Source organism: Mobula birostris, chromosome X, assembly GCF_030028105.1.
Source record: "Mobula birostris isolate sMobBir1 chromosome X, sMobBir1.hap1, whole genome shotgun sequence".
NCBI classification, from domain to species: Eukaryota; Metazoa; Chordata; class Chondrichthyes; order Myliobatiformes; family Myliobatidae; genus Mobula; species Mobula birostris.
The window spans coordinates 61,358,237-61,382,953 of record NC_092402.1 but is presented as its reverse complement, the minus strand read 5'-3'; the positions used below and the strand labels follow the sequence as shown (position 1 = coordinate 61,382,953).

Here is a 24,717-nt window from a genome sequence, read left to right as displayed (position 1 = left end):
TCAAGTCCTGTGGACTGATGAAGTTAAAATAGAACTTTTGGCCACAATGAGCAAAGGTATGTTTGGAGAAAAAAGGGTGCAGAATTTCATGAAAAGAGCCCCTCTCCAACTGGTAAGCACGGGGGTGGATCGATCATGCTTTGGCCTTGTGTTGCAGCCAGTGGCATGGGGAACATTTCACTGGTAGAGGGAAGAATGAATTCAATTAATTACCAGCAAATTCTGGAAGCAAACAGCACACCGTCTGTAAAAAATCTGAAGATGAAAAGGGGATGGCTTCTTCAACAGGATAATGAACCTAAGCACACCTCAAAATCCACAATGGACTACCTCAAGAGGTGCAAGCTGAAGGTTTTGCCATGGTCCTCACAGTCCCCCGACCTAAACATCATCGAGAATCTGTGGATAGACCTCAAAAGAGCAGTGCATGCAAGACAGCCCAGAATCTCACAGAACTAGAAGCCTTTTGCAAGGAAGAATGGGCAAAAATCCCCCAAACAAGAATTGAAAGACTCTTAGCTGGCTACAGAAAGCATTTACAAGCTGTGATACTTGCCAAAGGGGGTGTTACTAAGTACTGACCATGCAGGGTGCCCAAACTTTTGCTTCGGGCCCTTTTCCTTTTTTGTTATTTTGCAACTGTAAAAGATGGAAATTAAAACGTAATCTTAAAATATTAAAGAAACATGTCATCTTTAACTTTATGCCTTTTGGAAATCAGGTAATCTTTCACTCACTTAGCTATTCACAGTAACAGGAATTTTGACCGGGGTGCCCAAACTTTTGCATGCCACTATATGTTTGGAAGCTCTATATTCCAGTCACACTCATTACTAGAAGAACCAAAAGAAAATAGGAAATAAATCAAAACACTTAACTGACACCCTCAACCCTCGTACCCAATACTGGCACCACACCACCATAAACAGTCTCACAGAAATCTTTCATGGGCAGGGAGAAAAAGAAACATTTGGAGTTCACACTGTCACTAATTCATAGGGAGAGATCATTCTTGTATTCTTAGACCACAGATGGCAATGCTAAGTATTGAAAGATAACTCACCTATGTTCACTTCAGCTTGGATTTTTCACTTGTGCTATAATTGACACCGCAAAACCAATTGCATTCTGGGGGTGGGGAGCAAGGAATGTTCGATATTGCCTTATCACTCATTGCAGAAGACAGCTCCATCACATCATCACCAATTGTGAAGAGCTATTCAGAAGACTGGCTCTATCAGTCATCTTAGAATGTTTTCATCAATGTTACAGTGGCAATGTGCTTCCAATGAGTTAGCAAGAATGGACTCCATTTATCTTCTAGGGAAAAAGTGAGGCAATAGAAAACCTGATGGAAGTCTACACATTTCAATTGAGTCTACTTCTAAACTCAGCAAGCCCACCACGATGGTCACCCTTACTCTGCAACATTAATTGACGTGTTTTCTTACTACGAGAAGGAAAGCTTGTTTAGAATTTAGAAAACAAACTCAGATGTTTTGTTTGTAAATACATTCTTCTGCATAGGCAAGGAAAGTAATTAGAAAAAATTAAAGAATCAGTATTTTATACCAGGAAAGGCTAGTTTTGGAGCTTGTGATGAGAACCCGCTGATCTCAGCTATGCTTTGTGTCCAAGCATTCCGCAAAACAGTGATAAACATGGAAATGTGATCTTTGTCAGCACTTGACTGAAGTGACTATTGGGCCCACACAGTGAGTAGCTGCTTCTGGCTATCTAGTCGGGAAGAACATCAATTGCAGCCTGATTGTTGCACATCTGGTATCCATGCGTGTATGCTTCCTAACAGGCTCTGGTGGACTGGCTCTGGTCTAATACTACCCCTTCCTCGCTCGGAGGTCCCCACTGCCACCTCAGTTGCTGCCTCAACTGAGATCAGCTAATAACGCTCAGATGGCGGATATAATGTGGTATATTGTGACCCTATATGGTCCTTTACAATGCCGGATAATTGATTTACCTATTTATCTACCAGGGAGCCAAAACTAATCTTCAGAAATATTTGCATTTCTGTCATTATCTCTGTGACTTTAGGATGACTTTAGAACCACTAAAATACTTTTTGAAAGGTAGTCACTGATACAGCATAAACGATTTGTGCATAGTAAGCTTTTGCAAACAATGAGGTAATGAGCATTTGAGATCTTGGTTAAAGGGTCAGGATATGGATGTAAAAAAATATTAAAAAGTAATTTAAAATAATTTCCTCTCCATCCACTTGGATCAAAGTAAAGACTTCCCAAAGTCAACAAGAACAGGCATCAACACCCTGATTTTGTGGAACATGGTGATGTGCCATTACGAATTCAAACAAGGCACCTCTTCAGATTAACACACACACACCAAATACTGGAGGACTCTGCAAGTCAGGCAGCATCTACGAAGAGGTATAAACAGCAGACATCCCACCCTGCAAAAACTCGTTTCAGGGAGGTAGCATCATCAATTTGCGGGAGACTCCTGGAACTTCCGGGAGAGGCGGGATGTCTGCAATAGAGTAGCTCCTTAGCAGCCGGCCAGCTAGTTTAAATAACATTAGCTATGCTAATGAATGAATGACACCTGTTAAACTCACCTCAACATGTCTTTTACAGTCTTAACCCACCATGGACAATAGAAAAGTCACTATTGCAAACAGTGCAGCGAGCAGCACTGTCATTATTTTTGACCCCTATTAGGCAGGGGTACACTTTATTGTAGTCTGGGGTGACGTACATTTTATATTTTTTTTGGAACACTCTGCCATGGTGCGCTCTCTCTCTCTCTCGTGGTCGCTCGAGCGCTTTCACTTGCTTTCTCTCTCGCTTGCTTGCTTGCTCTCGCTCTCTTTCGCTCGCGCGCTCTTGCTTGCTTTCGCTCTCTCGCTTGCTTGCTCTCACTCTCTCACGCACGCTCTCTCTTGCTTTCTCTCGCTCGCTCTCAAAAAAATTGATTTTCGTGATATTGTATATAATTTGCGGGCATCAGGGTGCCACTATTAATATGCGGGAGACTCCCGGAACTTCCGGGAGAGGTGGGATGTCTGAAACAGTCAACATTTTGAGCTAAGACTCTTCATCAGGACTGAGAGGTCTTGGCCTGAAACATCGACTGTTTACTCCCTCTATAGACGCTGTCTGGCTTGCTGAGTTCCTCCAGCATTTTGTGTGTGGGTTGTTCACTATTTCCAGCATCTGCAGAATCTCTTGTGTTGACCTCTTCAGATTCAGCTTAGCTTATTGTCATATACACCAGGGTGCAATGAAGTTCCTTGTCTGTGAGTGGCTCACAGAGTAAGCAGTGTACATGGTAATAATAAATACAACAATCAATACAGCGATGCAAAGCAATGGAACAGTGCAATGTACAGTAGGGCAATATGAGGTAATGCATACAGTAAATCAATCTGAAAAGAGTGGGCATAGATTTTGGTCTGAAATGAATCGGGCTTAGAAGAAGTGACCTTACATGGTCAAAAAAACTGCCAATGCTCCAGTCTCAAACTGACTGTTGGTGATATTAGCAGACAAATATTTAATATGTTCATTCCTCTGCCTGTTTCTTTATAGACAGGCATTGCTCCTGCTTGGATCACAGGCAGAGGAAATGTCACATGAATACATTGAATGTTTACCTTCTAATATCATCATTGTCACTATCTTGGCTTACACAAAGAGTGGTCATATGGGCCAGGTCCAATCTGGAAATGGACAGCAGCAGATTAAGAAAAACGGAATGGGAAAACTAAAGATATAAAGATAAAGCAGGCTGTAAGCATTGACAGTCAGATATTTCCTTCTGAGAAACAGATGTTTTTTCTTAAAATACCCTTATAAAGAGAAAGATTAGCTTTATTTATCACATGTACTTTGACACATACAGTGAAATACATCACTTGCATCAAATCAAAACAGTGAGGGTTGTGCTGGGCAGCCCACACGTCGCCACATTTCCTGTGCCAACATAGCATGCCCACAAGTCACTAACCCTACCCGTACGTCTTTGAAATGTGGAAGGAAACCAGGGCACCTGGAAGAAACCCAAGCAGTCATGTGGTCAGAAATTAATTGATCCCTAGTTTAAACATATGTAAATTCTTTGGGGGCAATTATACCTGCATTGTGTGTCACTACCATTTCATTCCTTTAAGTCCATCTTGAGTAACGCGATGCCCTTTCTGTTAATGTCAGATAACTACCTACATTATTCCAGCCTGTCAAACTCCTCCTCTGTGTCCTCATTCCATAACTTTTAAATAGTACGAGGAATATACATAACCTTCAGTCAAGAGTTTAGTACAGATGTGGTAATTATTAACCCCAGGCCATATAACCTCTACTGTGAACCCACTGAAAGGGATAGCTTTCATACAAATAACGTTTTAGTTAGGTCAATTCTGCATAATTTTGGTGCACAGTTAACACCCTAGATCAGATAAGCTCTGCGAGTGCAGATCCAAGTGATTGTAATGGACAAGCTCCTGCTTTCAGGAACTGCTGCAAAACCACTGAAAGGGATAACTGTGCTGCCCACACACACACACACACACACACACACACACACAGGCATGTTTAACTTCGTGTTTCAATTTATTGCAGTTTCAATAAAGAGACCATTTAATTCAAATATGCTTGGTACGTCAACAGACACGAAATGCTGGAGGAACTCAGCAGGCCAGGCAGCATCTATGGGGAAAAGTACAGTCGACGTTTCAGGCCGAAGGATCACCAGTCCTGCCGAAGGGTCCCAGCCCGAAAAGTCTACTGAACTTCTTTTCATAGACACTGCCTGGGCTGCTGAGTTCCTCCAGCATGTTGTGAGTGTTGCTTGGATTTCCAGCAGCTGCAGATTTTCTCTCGTTTGACATTTGGTATGTCATTTACTTATTTATTTAGAAACACAGAGTGTTACAGGCCCTCCTGGCCTTTCAAGCCACACCACCCAGCAACCCCCAATTAACTCTAGCCCAATCACAGGACAATATACAATGTTGAATTAACCTATTAACTGGTACGTCTTTGGACTGTGGGAGGAAACCAAAGCAACCAGAAAAACCCACGCATTCCATGGGGAGGACGTACAGACTCCTTACAGATGACGTCAGAATTGAACTCTAAACAAGCCGAGCTGTAACAGCGTCACGCTAATCACGACGCCACCATGGCAGATATTAATCTTGCCAATACTTTCATAGGAGCTATACACACACACACACACACACACACAGAGTGCTGGAGGAACTCAGCAGGCCAGGCAGCATCTATAGAAATGAATAAACAGTCAACGTTTCAGGCCGAGACCCTTCATCAGGACTGAGAGGGAAGGGGGGAAACATCAGAATAAAAAGGTGGAGGGGAAGGGAATGAGGTTAGCTGGAAGGCGACAGATGAAGCCAGGTGGGTTGGAAGGTCAAGGGCTGAAGAAGGAGGAATCTGACAGGAGAGTGGAGTGGACCATAGGAAAAAGGGAAGGAGGAGGGGATCCAGGGATGAGTAATAAGCAGCTGAAAAGAACTAAAAGGTCAGAGAGGGGGATAGAGGAAGAAGGGGTGATAATTGTTTACCAGGTGAAATTTATAATCGTACCATCAGGTTGGAGGGTGCCTAGACAGAATATAAGGTGTCGATATTCCACTCTGGAAGTGGCCTCACCTTGGCACAAGAGGAGGCCATGGATTGACACGTCAGAACAGGAATGAGAATGGGAATTAAAATGTCTGGCCACTGGAAAATCCCGCTTGTGGCAGATGGCGTGGAGGTGATCGACAATTTACAACATGTCTCACCAATGTAGAGGAGGCCACATCGGGATCACCAGACACAATAGACAACCCCAGGAGATTTGCAGATAAAGTGAAGGACTGCTTGGGGCCCTGATGGGGGTCAGGGAGGAGGTGCAGTGAATGTTGCCTCCCAAGTGCCAGAGTCAGGGACGTTTCGGATTGGGTCCACAGCATTTTGGAGAGGGAGGGAGAGCAGCCAGATGTCTTGGTACATATTGGTACCAATGCCATAGGAAGGAAAAGCAAAGGAGGTCCTGAAAAGAGAATTTAGAGAACTAGGCAGAAAGCTGAGAACCAGGAGTAATTTCTGGATGGCTGCCTGTGCCACGTGCCAGTGAGGGTAGAAACAGGGTGATTTGGCGGATTAATGTGAGGCTGAGATGCTGGTGCAGGGGCCATGGCTTCAGGTTCTTGGATCACTGGGATCTCTTCTGGGGGAGGTATGACCTGTTCAAAAGTGACAGGTAGCTCCTGAGCCCGAGGGGGACCAATATTCTGGTGGGCAGGTTTGTTGGAGTTGTTGGGGAGGGTTTAAACTAATTTGGCAGGGGGTGGGAACCGGAGTGAAGGGACTCAGGATAGAACGGATGGTAAAAAAGCAAAGATAGCGTACAGTCAGACTGTCAGGAAGGGCAGGCAGATGACAGGACAAAATTGCAGCCAGCAGGGTGAGTATCAGTGTGTTAGGGATGCAGAATCAAAAAGGATAGCAAACAAGGTACTCAAAGTGTTATACCTCAATGCATGGAGTATAAGAAACCTTGTCGCACTACTGCAGATTGTTGGGTATGATGCTGTGGACATCACTGAATCATGGCTGAAGGATGGTTATAGTTGGGAGCTGAATGTCCAAGTTACACGTTGTATCGGAGGGATAGGAAGGTCAGCAGAGAGTGTGGTGTGGCTCTGCTGGTAAAGAACGGCATCACATCATTTGAAAGATGTGACATCAGATCGGAAGATGTTGAACCCTTGTGGGTTCAGATAAGAAACTTCAAGGGTGAAAGGACCCCGATGGCAATTACATACAAACCTCCTAACAGTAGCTGGGATGTGGATCACAGATTGCAACGGGAAAGAGAAAATGCATGTCAAAATCATGGGAGATTTCAACATGCAGGTCAATTGGGAAAATCAGGATGGTAATGGATTTCAAGATGGGTTTTTAGAGCAGTGTGTCATTGAGCCTACTGGGGATCAGCTATACCAGATTGGGTGTAATGTAATGAACCAGAGCTGATTGGGGAGCTTAAGGAAAAAGAACCCTTAGGAGCCAATGATCACAATATGATTGAGCTTAACTTGAAATTTGATAGGAAGAAAGTAAAGTCTGACATAGCAGTATTTCAGTGGAGTAAAGGAAATTACAATGGTATGAGAGAGGAGTTGGCCAAAGTAAATTGGAAGGAGCTGCTGGCAAGGATGACAGCAGAGCAGCAATGGGGAGAGTTTCTGGGAAAAATGAGGAAAGTGCAGGATAAATGTATTCTAAAAATGAAGAAATACTCAAACGGCAAAATAGTACAACCGTTGCTGACAAAGGAAGTCAAAGCTAATATAAAAGCAAAAGAGAGGGCATACAACAAAGCAAAAATTAGCAGGAAGATAGAGGATTAGGAAGCTTTTAAAAACTTAGACAGATTAGGAGAATGGGCAAGAAAGTGGCAAGTCAAATACAATGTTGGAAAACGCATGGTCATGCACTTTGGTAGTAGAAATAAATGTGCGGACTATTTTCTAAATGGGGAGAAATTCCAGAAATCTGAGATGCCAAGGGTCTTGAGAGTCCTTGTACAGGTAGAGTTAGTGGTGAGGAAGGCAAATGCCATGTTAGCATTCATTTCAAGAGGTCTAAAATACAAGAGCAGGGATGTGATGCTGAGGCTTTATAATGCACTGGTGAGGCCTCACCCAGAGTATTGTGAACAGTTTTGGGCTCCTCATCTCGGAAGAGATGTGCTGGCATTGGAGAGGGTCCAGAGGAGGTTCACAAAGATAATTCCAGGAATGAAAGGTTTATCATACAAGGAATGTTTAATGACTCTGGGTCTGTACTAGCTGGAATTCAGAAGGATGATGGGGGATCTCATTGAAACCTTTCAAATGTCGAAAGGCCTAGACAGTGGAGATGTGGAAAGGATGTTTCCCTTGGTGGGGGAGTCTAGGATAAGAGGGCACAGCCTCAACATAGAGGGGCGTCCTTTCAAAACAGAGATGCGGAGAAATTTCTTTAGCCAGAGGGTGGTGAATTTGTAGAATATGTTACCCTAGGCAGCAGTGGAGGCCAGGTCATTGGGTGTATTTAAGGCAGAGATTGATAGGTTTTTGATCGGACACAGCATCAAAGGTTACGGGGAGACAGCTAGAGAGCAGGGCTGGGGAGGGGAAAAAAGGATCAGCCATGATTGAATGGACCAAATGCTAATTCTGCTCCAATATCTTCTGATCTTATGGTTTTATGTTGACCTCAACAGCACTGACAGCTGGAAATCCTGGGGACAAGGCTAAACCCACTCTCAGACTACTTGTGGTAGAGGGGCCTCTCAGCAATGCTTCAAAAAGCTCAGAAAATCAAAACAAATTGCAGATGCTAGAAATCTAAAACAAAAACAGAAAAATGCTGGAAATACTCAGCAAGCCAGGCAGTATCTGTGGGAAGAGAAACAGAGTCAATATTTCAGGCAAAAAACAATTCAAATGAAAAGCCCTGCTGGCCTTGCCCATCATCTGCTAACTGACTTCCCAGCAGAAGATTACACCCAAGAAACGGCTCCAGGTTCCAAGGGATTGAGAAGACGCTATTTCGGCATGCTTGAATAGTTGACTGGTCAGAGAGAGATCTGACTCAATATTTTACTACGGTCATAGGAACCTGCTGTATATTCCCAACGAGACAACAGTAACAAGATTTCAAAAGTATTTCATTGACCGTGAAGCACTTTGAAACATCCAGAGTCCCTTATGGTCACCATAACAATGGAGGTCCTTCAGTTTTATCACCTGGTAATTAAGTGGTTGGAGCCTATCAATAAAACCACCTGTATATAAACTTAAAAGTTAAGTGAAATAAACTGCCTGGAGGTCATGCAAGTGTCAGATGGTGAGAGCCAATCATTGCCTTCTGTAATTGTGTAAAGATAATTGTCATAAACATTCCCAAACATAAGGGATTCTTCAGATGCTGGAAGTCCACAGCAATACACAAAATATGCTGGAGAAACTCAGCAGGTCAGGCAGCATCTGTAGAGAGGGATAAATAGTCAATGTTTCCGGCTGAGACCCTTCATCAGGATGGAAACGGAAGGGTGAAGATGCCAGAACCAGAAGGTGAGGTGAGAAGAAGGAATACCAGCAGGCAGCTGATAGGTGAAACCAGGTGAGGGGGAAGGTGAGTGGGCGGGTGGGAAAGTGGGGATGAAGTGATAGGTAGAAAAAGTAAAGGGTTGAAGAAGAGGAGGAAGGAATCTGATCAGAGGGGGTGAGAAAGAGAAGAAGGAGGTGCACCAAAGGGAGGTGATGGGTAGTTGAGGAGAAGTGGTAAAAGGGGACCTAAAACCGGGAATGGAAAAAGGGAAAAGTGGATGGGGTAAGAAATTACTGGAAGTTAGAGAAATTGATGTTCATGCCATCCAGTTGGAGGCTAGCCAGACACAATACCAGATGTTGCTCCTTCAAACTGAGGATGGCCTCAAAATGACCATTGAGGAGGCCAACATAGACCAACATGTTGAATGGGATTGGGAAGTAGAATTCAAATAGGTGGCCATCGTAAATCTTACCTTTTGTGGTGGACAGAGCAAAGGCTTTTATTTTCTACTGCTTAAAAGAAGACCTTTTTTAAAGTATACGTTCAGCTAAAACCGACACTGACTTGGCAGCTTTCAAATTCATTTCTATTAAACCAGCAGCGATGAGAGCAATGATGCTGCAGTAGTCAGCAACCAAACTGGTGGCAATTGGGAGGGTAATGGCGGAAGAGCCTGTCAATCAAACCAGTGGTGGAGGAAATAAGGTTCAGTTCTGGGGTTATAGCTGACCCAGTCCTTGGACGACTTTTCCCAACTATATTGGATTGCAAAATTGGTCAATGTTCATTTTGGGTAAGGAAACAGAAAGAAGCATTGACCTCCTCCTCCTTATGTAGTCCCACAGGACTGAAGGTGGCCTGCTTCCACTCTGGTTCGGTCGGTTATGAAATGACCCATCCAGTCGATGTTGGACCCACAGATGGGACAGGGCAAATAACTGGGCAGTTTGTGAATTTTTGCAGTCCTTCTGCTGCTTACACATGACTTCTGTGTGCATCTGTAATATGAACTCAAGGTTCTCCGTATCATCCTGAGTGCTCCTTCTCCACTTTGAGTGACCATGGGCCATAGATTTGCAGGAGTCACTGGGAATGTTGCACTTCTTCATTGAAGGTTTGAGCACATCCTTTAATCTTTTTGTCTGCCTAGACAATAAACTCTTCCAATGACTAAGCTCAGAATAATGTCTTCATGGAGTGTTGGGTCAGGTGGGCACACAAATGTATCCAACTGTGTAATTAGGACCACAATGCTGGGATGTTGGCTGGAAGGGGGTGCTGACTTTGATTCATTGATTCTTTCAGTGAGTTGAGGATTTGGCTGAGGCAGCTTTGGTGGTACTTTTCCAGCGCCTTGAGGTGCCTGCTGCACAACATTCCCTCTGTTTATATTTACAGCTGTGTGGAACAACCATTGCTCTAAGCAGGAAATCTTTACACAGCCTGAAAACTGCAAGACACTTTAAATGTTTTATTTTGCTAATATGCACATTAAACAAACACAAACCACAACTCACAACACAAGTAAACGATGTCAAGCAGTCAGAACAACTGACAGGCACAATGGCAAAAGTAAAATGTTTTGACTAGATGGCGCCAGCATTCAACGGGCTGGTGGTTTATTAGCAATGAACTACCGATTTCCATTCTGTGTTTATTGTTACAACTTGTATCAGCATTGTAACTTGAAACACTGACAACGTAAATACTTTGAAGCTCTAAAATGTTGTGGTACATTTATTATTTAGAAAATGGTTGGATTATATTCATTGACATAATTAATTACAATATATTTCACAATTATATTAACATAGATTTCAAAATTATATTAACATTATATAAAACAAAATTCCAGCTGCAAGGCAACAAAGGCTACGTGTGTGGGAGCATTTCAGTTACTGTGTGGCCATGCACCTGCGTGGCATAGAGGAAACAGTGCTGCTACAGTAGTCCAAATCTTCAAAGTAAATGGGACAGGAATCACTGCTGACTGATGGTTCATGAGCTTTGTGTCAGGGTTGAGAATTTGAGCTTCAAATGCCCTTTACCTCAGATGACCAAAGATATTGCTCGTGTACTGAAGGCAGTGATAAAATTTATCATTAATGCCTCTCTCCATTGAAAGTCACTCTTTGACACAGCCTTGTTTGCCAAAAGTCCACATCAACATCAAGTCTGTTGTGGACCTGTTGGTAAAGATAAGATGGAGATGAATTTCTGCCAACAACCTAACTTGAGATGGATGTTTCACCATCCCTCTTGACTAAGAACCAAAGTCTCCTGTGAGATACAAAAAGGCCATATATCATGGTTGATGCCACTGCCTGCATTGCTCTTTGAGCTATCATCCAGTAAGATCATGTTCACTCTGCCTCCACATGGACACAATTCACATTTCAATTCAGGGATCAACTCTTTCAACCACTGGGAGGACAACTGAGGAGGATACTTACAATGTGGTAGACATCAGGGAAATCCTTCTGCGGTTATCAATATCAGATTTTTCTCCTTTGTTGAAGGTAGTCATTATTATGATGTCCACTGGCATGTCCTCTTCTTCCCAAGTGTGGGAGAAGAAGCTGTGAATACGTCTGAAGCATCTCTCTGCCATGTTTTAGCACTTCAGTGGGGATACCACCTGCTCCCAAAGCCTCGTAATTATGTAAACCTCCATAAGGCAGAGAACAAACCCAGCCTATCGAATCTCTCCTCCTAACTACAGCTCTCTGTTCCAGGCAACACCTTGGTTAATTTCTACTGCATTCTCTCTAATGCTACCACATCCTTCCTGTAGTGTGGTGACCAGAAGTGTGGCCCGAGCAATATTTCATACAGTTGAAACATGACAACTTAACTTTTATTAGTATTGGTGAATTACTATCACATAGACCAAGATACGGTGGAAATCTTATCTTGCATACTACTCATACAGATCAAATCATTACACAGTGAATTGAAGAGAGTAAAATGACTACAGAAGAAATAGTGATTAGATCAGCAGGGAGCTGTTTGAAACAAGACCCCACACTCCGGCACCGTCTCACATGAATTTGTATTCCTTGTGTTTCCAAATATTCCTCAATATGCGTCACCAAAATGTTAATAGAGGCTCAGAAATGAAAACACCATTATTTTTCAACGTAAGCTATGAAGGTAGGCATGTCAAATATCTTCTTCATTACCCTAACCAATTTTGACATCATTTTCAGGGAGCTATGAACTTACCCCAACGTCCCTCTGTACAGCAACACTCACGAAGTCTCTGACTGACTGTAACGTACAGAGGTGGGAAGATGGAGACAAGTTCAAGCACGGTTAGCTTCTCAGCATCCGCTGAGAATGCATCACCCTGATACAAGCACAGAAGCCACCCTGCTCGATTATTGAAAGGGAAAGGCAGAAGTGGACTTCAGCAGAGAAGAATCATCAATAATTCCTTTTATGTCAGTGTAATATGCTGCTCTATCACAATCTGAGCTACATATGTGCTGATCATGTGGTTTATTCCAAGACTTCCACAATACCAAACCCCAATTTACCAACAATTCAGAAAGTTAGCAACTCATACATTGAACGACCCTATTTTCTTTGTAGAGCAGGGAAGTAAACCAGCTCAAAAAATCATTAAAATTCCTACAGTATAATAGATATGACAAAAATAAATCTGGCAGAGAAATTTAGAAAGTGCAGCAAATTATCAATCTTTTCTTTGGCTTTTCAAAACAAAATACAGCATTTGCAGTACTTTAATAGGCCATAAGACCCCTGCCCCCCCCCCACCATTTCGATAAGATCATGGCTGATGGAGTAACATGATCTTATGGCTGCTGCTCAGGAACACTTCCATCTGCCTTTCAGAACTGGAAATCAACTGGTAATTCTCCCCATACACAGAAAGTGTTGGAAACCTACTTGACAGCCAAATATTCATTTATTATAAGACCTATCAATGATTGTTTCTGGACTGTGAAGAGGAACAGTGGCTGAGATATGTAAAGGCTGCAAATACTGTACAGCTATGCACAGAGTGTCTCAATTGAAGGAAATGCTTGTGAGAAGGGGTGATAAAACTGGGAATGGGCCACAGAATATTTCAAGAACTGGGTTATTCCACAGATCATGGCAAGATCTCCCCTGCCACATCCAGTGGTTCGGCTTCAACTAACTTGCAGGCAAAAGTTTTTGAATACCCATGATTATAACAAATTGATTGATGAGAAGATCTTGTGCAATTGCATCTATCGGAAGCCTAGCAGGATCAATGGCATGTGACAACTCATTAATGCCTTGTGAAAATGAAGAATTTCATCCATGTGTTTAACTCAAAATTCTGAATCAGCACACTACCCCCCCCCCCTTACTATCACCACAACTACGTTCCCTACTCCCAGCATCACACACACCCCTCAAAAATAATGACTGGGCTTTTAGTTCCACAAACAGCAAGAGCAAATTGCATGGGACTATGAGAAATTAGTTTGGGGATCCAAGACTTTCATTCACTTAATGAAAACCGCACACTCCAGGGGCCTGTAACCTGCAGTGTGTCTTTATGAATTCAGGGCACACTCTAATCATCTGAAATTGGAAACCGCTATTGACAGACATGCTCTGACATACAAAATGACCAGCTCAGCATCTCCTGAATCAAATTCAATGTTTTTTTTTGTTTTCAATTTTAATTTAATTATCTTTTCTTGCTTATTATTTATTCACTGGGTCAATAGCTCAGAAGCCACTCCCTAGTTTTCAGGCTGGATTTTTGCAGTCTGACAATGAAGAGTCTCAGACACATCAATTTGTTAATGTACTCAATTTTGCTTGTGACTTTACTCTTGTCTATTTAACTATTCTTTTTAGAGAATCAAGAAGTAGAGGGCATGGGTTTAAGGTGGAGAGAGAAGAGATTTAACAGGAACCTGAGGGGCAACATTTTCATCCAGAGAATGGTCCTAATATGGAACGTGCTGCCAGAGATGAATGAGGCAGGTACAATAACAGCAACTGAAGGTACTTGGACAGGTACGTGGTTAGGAATGGTTTACAGGCATGTGGGCCAAATGCGGGCAAATGGGACTAGCTTAGATGGGAACGTTGGTTTGGCATGGACCAGTTGGGCTGGAGAACCAATGTCCAATGTGGAACCAATGTGGAGAACAGCATGTTTGACTCTATGACAATTCACTCATGGATTCTTGATTGTCAAGCTGGTAAAATTACCAGGCAATCCATAAGCTGCTCAACCACACCGACATGAAAGTTTTTAAAGACTTAGGCAGCAGAAATTATGATAAATGTCGTTATGATTAATTGGACAGAGAGATAAATTGATAATTGATAGGTTGATAATTTAATTAATAAATATATGAGCAAGGACTTGAATAACTCAAGAGATCCTGCAGGTGCTGGAAATCCAAAACAACACACACAAGATGCTGGAGGAACTCAGCAGGTCAGGCAGCATCTATGGAAATGAATAAACAGTTGACGTTTCGGGCCGAGACCCTTCCTCAGGACTGGAAAGGAAGGGAGGAGAATCCAGAGTAAGAAGGTGGGGGAGGAAAAGGGGTACAAGGTAGAATGTGATAGGTGAAGCCAGATGGGCAGGGGAGGGGATGAAATAAGAAGCAGGAAAGTAATAGGTGGAAAAGGTAAAGGGCTGGAGAAGAAGAAATCTGATAGGAGAATAGAGAGGACCATGGGAGAAAGGGAAGGAGGAGGCACACCAGAAGGAGGTGATGGGCAGTTGAGAACAAGAGGAGAGGTAAAAGGGGTGCCAGAGTGAAGAAGTGGGGGGGGGGGGGTGGCGCAGAAATTTACCGGAAGTTAAGAGAAATCGATGTCCATGCCATCATGTTGGAGGCTGCCCAGACAGAATATGAGATGTTGCTCCTCCAACTTGAGATTAGCCTCATCGTGACAGTAGAGGAGAGCATGGACCGAATATGCTAAACCTATACTAAAGCACCTAAATATGAAACCATACTAAACCTTCATAAAACTGATTAGACCATGATTATAACTAATTCAAGGCATCACATGTTAGGAAGTATGTCAAGGCGATAGAGGATACCTTCTCAAATAGCATCAGTGATAAGAGACCAGCTTGGGAGAACCTAAAAAGTTATAAGATTCTCTTTAAAGAGATAGTTAAAGGGTGATTTAATCCTAACGTGCAAAACTATTGAGGGGTTTAACAGTAAGTAAGAACAGCATTTTCCATTGGCAAGAAGGTTTATTTAAGATTTAAGATGTGTCAGAAGAAAGAACTAAAGGGGAAATGAAGCAAGAAAGGATTCATGCAACAAGTGGTCATGGAATGAAGTGCACTGCCTGGGAGAATAAAGCTAATTGAATTGTCACTTTCAAAGAGTGAATCACACATACACTAAAAAAGAAAAAGTTGCAGCGCCACAGGGAACGAGCAAGTGAGTGTGACTGTTTGGAAAGTATTTTCAGTGAGACTAATGATAGAACAATTTCAAAGAATTGGCATTGACATGATGGGAAGAGTAGCCTCCTTCTGTGCGGTGTCATGTGAAATGATGAACGGGTGTCGTCTTTAAGGAAATAATACAAAGTAAATGAGGAATTAATTGAAATCCAAGTTATGTTTCATTATAAGAAGACAATTCATAATTTGTTAGCCTTGGTTCTGTCCTTGATGTAATTCATTATAACTCAGTGATGAAGGGTTTTATCTCGTAGCCCAGTGGAGCTCAAATGTAGACTATAGATGCAACAGGCCCACCAGCCCATTCTTTGCCCTCCTGACTGCACTGAGCTATATTAGTGGACAAACACTTGCCTCTCTTTGCTTATGTGCATGAGAGAAAAAGCAGCTTGGCATGACAAAGTTTTCCACAAGTGCCCATGTGATTCTGTCAGCTGCTGGAAACTATCAGGTCCACACCCTCACTACAAAGCCACCACTTCAAACGGCCTAGGCCGCTGAAGTCATTCCTCGTCAGACCGAAACAAAGCAATCACTGTTACCATAGAACCATAGAAACTACAGCACAGAAACAGGCCCTTTCGCCCTTCTTGGCTGTGCCGAACCATTTTCTGCCTAGTCCCACTGACCTGCACATGGACCATATCCCTCCATACACCTCCCACCCATGTATCTGTCCAATTTATTCTTAAATGTTAAAAAAGAACCCGTATTTACCACCTCGTCTGGCAGCTCATTCCATACTCCCACCACTCTCTGTGTGAAGAAGCCCCCGCTAATGTTCCCTTTAAACTTTTCCCCCCTCACCCTTAACCCATGTCCTCTGGTTTTTTTCTCCCCTTGCCTCAGTGGAAAAAGCCTGCTTGCATTCACTCTATCTATACCCATCATAATTTTATATACCTCTATCAAATCTCCCCTCATTCTTCTACGCTCCAGTGAATAAAGTCCTAACCTATTCAACCTTTCTCTGTAACTGAGTTTCTCAAGTCCCGGCAACATCCTTGTAAACCTTCTCTGTATTCTTTCAACCTTATTTATATCCTTCCTGTAACTTGGTGACCAAAACTGAACACAATACTCCAGATTCGGCCTCACCAATGCCTTATACAACCCCATCATAACATTCCAGCTCTTATACTCAATACTTTGATTAATAAAGGCCAATGTACCAAAAGCTCTCTTTACGACCCTATCCACCTGTGACGCCACTTTTAGGGAATTTTGTATCTGTATTCCCAGATCCCTCTGTTCCACTGCACTCCTCAGTGCCTTACCATTAACCCTGTATGTTCTACGTTGGTTTGTCCTTTCAACGTGCAATACCTCACACTTGTCAGTCTTAAACTCCATCTGCCATTTTTCAGCCCATTTTTCCAGCTGGTCCAAGTCCCTCTGCAGGCTCTGAAAACCTTCCTCACTGTCTACTACACTTCCAATCTTTGTATCATCAGCAAACTTGCTGATCCAATTTACCACATTATCATCCAGATCATTGATATAGATGACAAATAACAATGGACCCCAGCACTGATCCCTGTGGCACACCACTAGTCACAGGCCTCCACTCAGAGAAGCAATTCTCTACCACCACTCTCTGGCTTCTTCCATCGAGCCAATGTCTAATCCAATTTACCACCTCTCCATGTATACCTAGCGACTGAATTTTCCTAACTAACCTCCCATGCGGGACCTTATCAAAGGCCTTACTGAAGTCTATTTAGACAATATCCACTGCCTTCCCTTCATCCACTTTCCTGGTAACCTCCTCGAAAAACTCCAACAGATTGGTCAAACATGACCTACCACGCACAAAGCCATGTTGACTCTCCCTAATAAGCCCCTGTCTATCCAAATGCTTGTAGATTCTGTCTCTTAGTACTCCCTCCAATAACTTACCTACTACTGACGTTAAACTCACCGGCCTATAATTTCCCGGATTACTTTTCGATCCTTTTTTAAACAACGGAACAACATGAGCCACTCTCCAATCCTCCGGCACTTCACCCGTAGACAGCGACATTTTAAATATTTCTGCCAGGGCCCCCGCAATTTCAACACGAGTCTCCTTCAAGGTCCGAGGGAACACTCTGTCAGGTCCCAGGGATTTATTCACTTTAATTTTCCTCAAGACAGCAAGCACCTCTTCCTTTTCAATCTGTACAGTTTCCATGGTCTCACTACTTGATTCCCTCAATTCCATAGATTTCATGCCAGCTTCCTTAGTAAATACAGACGCAAAAAACCTATTTAAGATCTCCCCCATTTCCTTTGGTTCCGCACAAAGCCGACCACTCTGATCTTCAAGAGGACCAATTTTATCCCTTACAATCCTTTTGCTCTTAACATACTTGTAAAAGCTCTTTGGATTATCCTTCACTTTGACTGCCAAAGCAACCTCATGTCTTCTTTTAGCCCTCCTGATTTCTTTCTTAAGTATTTTCTTGCACTTCTTGTACTCCTCAAGCACCTGATTTACCCCGTTTCCTATACATTTCATACAACTCCCTCTTCTTCTTTATCAGAGTTGCAATATCCCTTATTCCTATTCAATTTGCCTTTAATCCTGACAGGAACATACAAACTCTGCACTCTCAAAATTTCCCCTTTGAAGGCTTCCCACCTACCGATCACATCCATGCCAGAGAACAACCTGTCCCAATCCACGCTTTTTCAACTTTTATAAGCCAGGTCCACTATAGGCAAACAATTCATTTGAGAGTGATTTATTTACGTGCTTCAAGGCTGTAAGCAGCTGTTAAGAGTTACAATGAATTCTTGAAAAATTGACTGGTTATTGAAAGTGTCGCCCTACAAGCATACTTTCCACAACCTTGAATTCGACAGTATGGTTTCTGCAATCTGTTCCTTAACTAATTCCCTGTTGAGAAAGGTGTCTCTCAACAAGGCCCCTGAGACAGTCACATTATCCAGGCACAGATGTTTGAAGTAGCCCTTCTAACGCTGTCTTATAAAAGAGAGAGAATTAAAGACTAGCCGCTCCTTCTCACAGCATCCCAAGGGAATGTCTATTGGGAAGGATCCAGGAACCTGGATAATCAATCCAGCTGATCTATATTGAATATACAGAGATAAAGTGCTCTTCTTTAAACCCGGTTTTGGTTGGGTGGAGGCCCCAGCCAAGAAAATAATCTTCATGTCCTGAAATAAACATTGGAAAGGGGGTGATTGAATGGGATACAATCTCTACCTTGTTTATACAGCATTGCACAGAGCAACAGTTCAAACAAGTACTGAATCAGTGTACGAAAAATGGGCAAAAGCAGCCAAAAAAGGATAGGAAATCAAAGGGAATGTGGCCATTTGAAAAAAGAGCAGAATTGAAGGAGCAAAACTTGACCTCAGGTGCTAGGAAAATTGGGTGAGTGGCAGAGTAAATAAATAGGGGTTTTCCAACTTCTGGCAGGGTTTGGGTTACTCTGGATGTCTCCATAGTCAAATAGCCCTAAAGGCAAAATAGAGAAGTGGTTAAAACAGAGGGAAAAAAAGCAGAAAGGAAAGTACAATATAGTTTAAAAAGGAGGTGGTTTACTTTCCAGATGTTATAGATGGATAAGTGAGTCAGCACACACACAGACACTGCATTCTTCAATAACGTATATAACTGGATGCCGTGCTGTCAATGTGACTCTGGGATATTTTTATAATGTTTCTAATGGGTGTTAATAAACTGAATGATATGTATTCCCGGAGTCGGACAAAAATAAAAAAGACAACCTTCAAATAACTCTGCTTGGTCTCCAATCGGAACGAATGCAGTGTTACCAAATAAGGGCACCGGTCCCCATTAACTGGCCAGATTTAAAGGTACCAAGGGGTCATGGGTGCGTTTATAGTTAAGGGGCCTGCATAAATACCCTGTGCAATCGAAACCTCTGTTAACCCCTTCATACCCTCACACGGTGGTGTGTCTGGGAGCATTCTGAGTCCCTCTCTGCATGGGCTCTCTTCACTAATGATGACTTGTCCTTAAAGTTATATGGTAACACTCCAGCAGATGGAGAAAAAACTGGCTGAGAGCAGATGAGTGCTCTTAAAATGGGACACCTGCTAATTATTTATGAATATTTGCTTTATGTTATTGTATCTTTTGCCTCCAAGTCTTTATGCCGAGATAGATTCAATAAACTGTGTGCAAACCCCTTGACTTACTGAAACATTACAGGCACAAATTAAATATCCCTCTTAGAACGTGTTCAAAGGCTAACTGCGACTCAAAATAAAATTCTATTTTCTCATAAGTGTCAATTTCAGCTAGCAGTAAAATACTCGTCACATACACAGTAGCAATTCTGCAGCTTTCTAAAATCAACTTCATTAGTCTTGTGGTAATGCGACATGTCAACAAATTTATAGACATTCTGCACAATAACACATTCTCCCAGACCCCAATACATGGACTGGTTCCTGGGGACCCTACATTATGGCACACGCTGGGGCACTGCTGTACAAGGATACACTTCCAAAAAAACTCCTGTTCAACTTTCCATTACATAGTACCTGCTCCCTAAAGGAAAGCAGTATGTATTTACACACACACACACACACCAGGTGTGAGGAGCTAATCATTCAATAACTACTTAAAGCTAGAGATCCTTTCTTCCTTTTATTTGCTGTCAGTCACAAGACACTTTACTTCACCGTCCACTGTCGCTGCATTGGTATGCGAATCAATCACGAATGCTGGACAGCTTTGCGGGGGAAAGGGCAGCCTGGCCTAATATTGCTTCTGAAAGGGAACTCCTGATTGCTTATAACATGCTTCCAAACTTTACTCATTCAATACTCGTTCCTCAACAGCCTCCTCATTCTCCACCCACCAGGAATTTGAGTTCACCTACAACTCTGCTGTCCATAACCACACTCACAACAAATTACAATCACCCAAGTATATTGGTGCACAAGTTGACAATGGGATCTGAACAAAAATTCTTGTTTTTAAAACCTTCCAGGAGGCCTCATCCCTATCCCTATAACCTCTTCTAGCTTTACAACCACAAATCCTTCAATTCTGATGTCTTACGGAGTCCCCACATTCACTGCACACCCATGCCTACACCTGCCAATTCACACTCAAAACCACCATAACTCTTCCTCTCCTTCATACCTTTCGACTTCTCTTAAAATCTTTTCTCTTTGATCAGGCTTAAAGTTACTTATTCTAATATCTCCTTGTGTGGTTCACTGTCAGGTGCCCTTTGAAAATCACTGATGACATCCTAACTTAGAAGGCACTATTCTAGTGCAGGTTGTTGCTATAACATCCAGCTGTAGAAATTTCATACACATAATTCCTTATTTTTTGTCATTGCTATGGTGTTTCTTATAACATTGGGATTTCCCCAAAGCATTGTACAGCCAATTATGTACATTTTGAAGTGTAGTCAATATTTTAAAGTAGGAAACACAACAGTTAATTTGGGCACAGTATTCAGCAAAGTGATCATGAGTAGATCCAAAACTAAAACAAAAACAGAAAATGCCAGAAATGCTCAGCAGGGCAGATTGGAAAAGAGAAACAGAGCTAACATTTCACATTGTCAGAAATGGAATGGAGTTAGAAGAAGTTTGTAAAGCTGCGGGGTGGGTGGGACGTGAGAGGGTAAAATCGGACTGACTGTGGGTTCCTCCAGCAGTTTGTTGTTTGCTCCAGAATCTAGCATCTGCAATCCCTTGTGCTGCAAGCAAGGGTATCTGAACAATGTGAGTGGGGACAGGTATGAAGTGAGAAACATTGATAGAAGAATGTAGGATTTGCAAACTGCAGGGAAGGACAAGCAGGGCTATGTTCTCACTCTGTCATTGATCAGAAAACCTTGTTTACAGCTTATCCTCGTGGCCACCCTTGTTTTATCCCATCAGAGACACACACTCCTCCTCCCACCATCCCTGCAACTTTACAAGCTTCTGTTGTCTCCTTCCCATGACGAATGGCCTTCACCCTGGAGCATTAACTCTGTTTCTCTTCCCACGGATACAGCCTGACTTGCTGATTGTTTCTAGATTTTCCGGTTTTGTTTTAGATTTTCAGCATTTGAGTTTTTTTCCCCTTATTTTCACAGACATTGAGCAGATAATTAGTTTTAGTATTGATTGGGGGATAAATATTGACCAGGAGACTGGGAAGCACTTGTTTGAAAGATCAGGGAATTGAAAGCTATGGGGAGCTAGCATAGAGGAGAAGTTGAGAGGCCTGAGATAGATCAGCCATAATCAAACTGAATGATGGAGCAGGCTTGAGGAGTGGCTCACTCATATCCTTACTTTCTTTTGTTCTCTTAGAAAACGTGCCATGGAAACTTTAACATCCACCTGGGAGAACTGTCAGGATTTAGAGAATAAAACAAGAAGACAAAAGTGCAGAATTAGGCCATTCCGTTCATCGAGTCTGCTTCATCTTTCCATCATGGATGAGTTATAAACCCTCTGAACCCCATTCTGCTGCCTTCTCTCTATAACCTTTGACACCCTGACTAATCAAGAACCTATTAAACTCCACTTTAAATATACCCAATGACTGTCTGTGGCAATGAGTTCCTCTGGCTGAAGAAATTCCTCCTCAACTCTATTCTAAGGGGATGGTCTTGTAGAATAGGGCGCACCTGCGACTGGGCAGCAATCCTACAGCAGGACACAAGATGTGGGCGTTGATATTCATGCATTGATCCGGGTCCGAGTTGGGCTTGAACGTGCAATCTTCCCACTCAGAAGCAAAGGAGGCTTCATATAGTTAACCAACTTCAACTTTTCCGTTGTCAATCCTCCGAATTGTGTAGCTGTGCCATGCGAGTATTCACACGCGGTCGACAATTTGAAGTATAAACTTAGTGCACGCCTCAATCCCAACTCAATCGCCCTAAAATTAAACCAACATTGTCCCAGCATTGTCAATTAGTTCTTTGGCCGCAGTAGATTTTATCAAGCGCTCTTAAATAATTCATGAGTGGTTCCCACCAAGGCAGCCAGATTTTAAAACATAAAACGATTCGGCTGGGGAGGAGAGCGAGCGGCTAAAGACAGCTCTCGCAGGTTGAAATCACTAGCGAGACAGATCGGCCGGCGCTGCACCGGTCTTTCTAAATACCACAAAACAATCGTATGTTTATTTAACAGCAGGGTTGAAAGGGACCTCTGCGTCGATTACAAGGAATAAATCACGTTTTAATATGTTGCTGCCTGCATCCAAACCTTCAAGTCTAACTACGGACATTGACGTGTTAGAACTCCCACCGCACCTTGCAACACCGTTATACATACAGGAGCACAGGCTAGTTAATATACAACTGCACGGCAATAACAGACTTGCTTTAACGCAAGGATGGTGAGAAAGAATTCACTGTTTGATAACACTCGGCTGCCGGCTTCAATACCTAAGCTCTAAAAAAAAACTTAAACGTGCCCCAGAAGTATAAGCATTGCCTTCTTGGGATACTCGCAAAGAGATATATTAAAAATAAGTTGACAGAGACAAATGAGTCGTTCCGTTCCCTTAATTTGTGAACGTCACGTCTGCGTAAGTATCTTCTGTAAACATCATCCTTTGCCGCTTCTCCCAGCCGCAAGTAATAAAATTCACACTACTTGATCAATCTGCACTCTTTCTGTCTTTCCTGCAGTTTGTCTGGCATCAACTCAGATAAACGTTACAGATTCAAAATATATTTTTCAACTCACCAACTCTGAGCGTCCGGGCCGTTTTGTTTGTGTAAAGCTACGGAAAACCCAAACAAACTCCCTCTCTCGCCTTCCTTTGCGATCGTGTTAGTCGTTTCCAGATTAAACGCCGAGCCGCGGGCTGCCAAGAGCAGCCAACACACGCGCAAGAGAGGTGTCATTACTGTAATGTCTCTGGTGCAGGAGAAGCTGTTTCCCAGCTTGACAGAGAGGTACTGACTGGCTGAGTGAGTGCGACCTCGTGTTTACAGGAGACGGAATGCACCGCAGCCACTGCTGGTAGTGTTAGTGAAACCCTCCCTCCCGCCCTCACATACACTCGAGCTCTCACTGAAGTCCGACAAGACTTACCAGTAACCCTTTCACACCTCACTACATTGTTTTAGATTTGAAATCACATGGAGAAGCGTACTTAACAAATTAACGCCGTGCAGAATTACGTAAGGTAATTTTATCAACTGAAAAAAATTGAAATATCTCACAGCGCTGTTACTTTTGGTTCACAGTTTATGTAATAGGGACGATTGAATTACTTATGTTTATTAAACGTAGCTTGTAACCGACCACAATTGTTTGACATTGCATGAAAATCTGCTGAGCATCAGAGAACAGAGAGCAGAGGATCACAGGCAGGTACTCAGAATGGTAGGACATGACTAGTGGGAAACTCTGCAATATACCTGTACAATGGAGTAATAAACATATATCCAAGTCTGCCAATGACATAGAAATAAGTAGCATTGTGATCAATATTAAATTGAAGCTCAGCCAAAAGTAGAAACATATAAATGGGGAAGACTGACAAATGGAAATTCATGTAGCCAAATGTGAGGTCAACCACTTAGAACCTAAAAAGGATAGAACATAGCATTTCGTCTGTGGTGAAATCTGAATGCGGGGAGATCCAAAGACACTTTGTATATCAACGACTACGTGCCATTGAGAGATACAGAAAATATTCAAAAAGGCTACTGGAAGGCAGGCCTTTGGATTTGGAAACACAAGAGACCACAGATGATGGAATCTGATCTACTGGAGGAACTCAGTGGGTCGAGCAGCATCTGTGAGGGTAAGGAATCAGTCCTGATGCAGAATTTCGACCCACAATGCAGACAACTCCTTTCTCCCAACAAATGCTGGTCAACCCACCGAGTTCATGCAGCTGTTTCTGGCAGCATCTCTAGGAAGAGGTACAGTCGACGCTTCAGGCCGAGACCAGGACGAAGGGTCTCGGCCTGAAGCGTCGACTGTACCTTTTCCTAGAGGTGCTACCTAGCCTGCTGCGTTCACCGACAACTTTGATGTGTGTTGCTTGAATTTCCAGCATCTGCAGAATTCCTGTTGTCATGCAGCTGTTTGTTTTTTTTTTGCTGGATTACAAATGAGTAGAGGTTATACCACAGTTATACAAAGTTCTGGCGGGACCACAATGAAAGCACTGGGAGCAGTTGCCTTAACACCATGCTTAGGATGGATTAT

The 24,717-nt window shown here is 42.7% G+C and overlaps 1 protein-coding gene across 4 annotated transcripts in view; it reads right to left on the bottom strand.

Moving 5' to 3' along the window:
- Positions 1 to 23,492, bottom strand: part of LOC140191737 (integrin alpha-6-like) — a 198,483-nt gene extending 174,991 nt beyond the window's left edge. For all 4 annotated transcript variants that reach the window (XM_072249430.1, XM_072249431.1, XM_072249433.1 and 1 more), the window contains exon 1: positions 23,239 to 23,492. In XM_072249430.1, the coding sequence (XP_072105531.1) occupies positions 23,239 to 23,399 (161 nt within the window). In that variant the 5' untranslated portion in view covers positions 23,400 to 23,492. The remainder of the gene's footprint in view (positions 1 to 23,238) is intronic.
- Between the last annotated feature and the right edge of the window lie 1,225 nt (positions 23,493 to 24,717).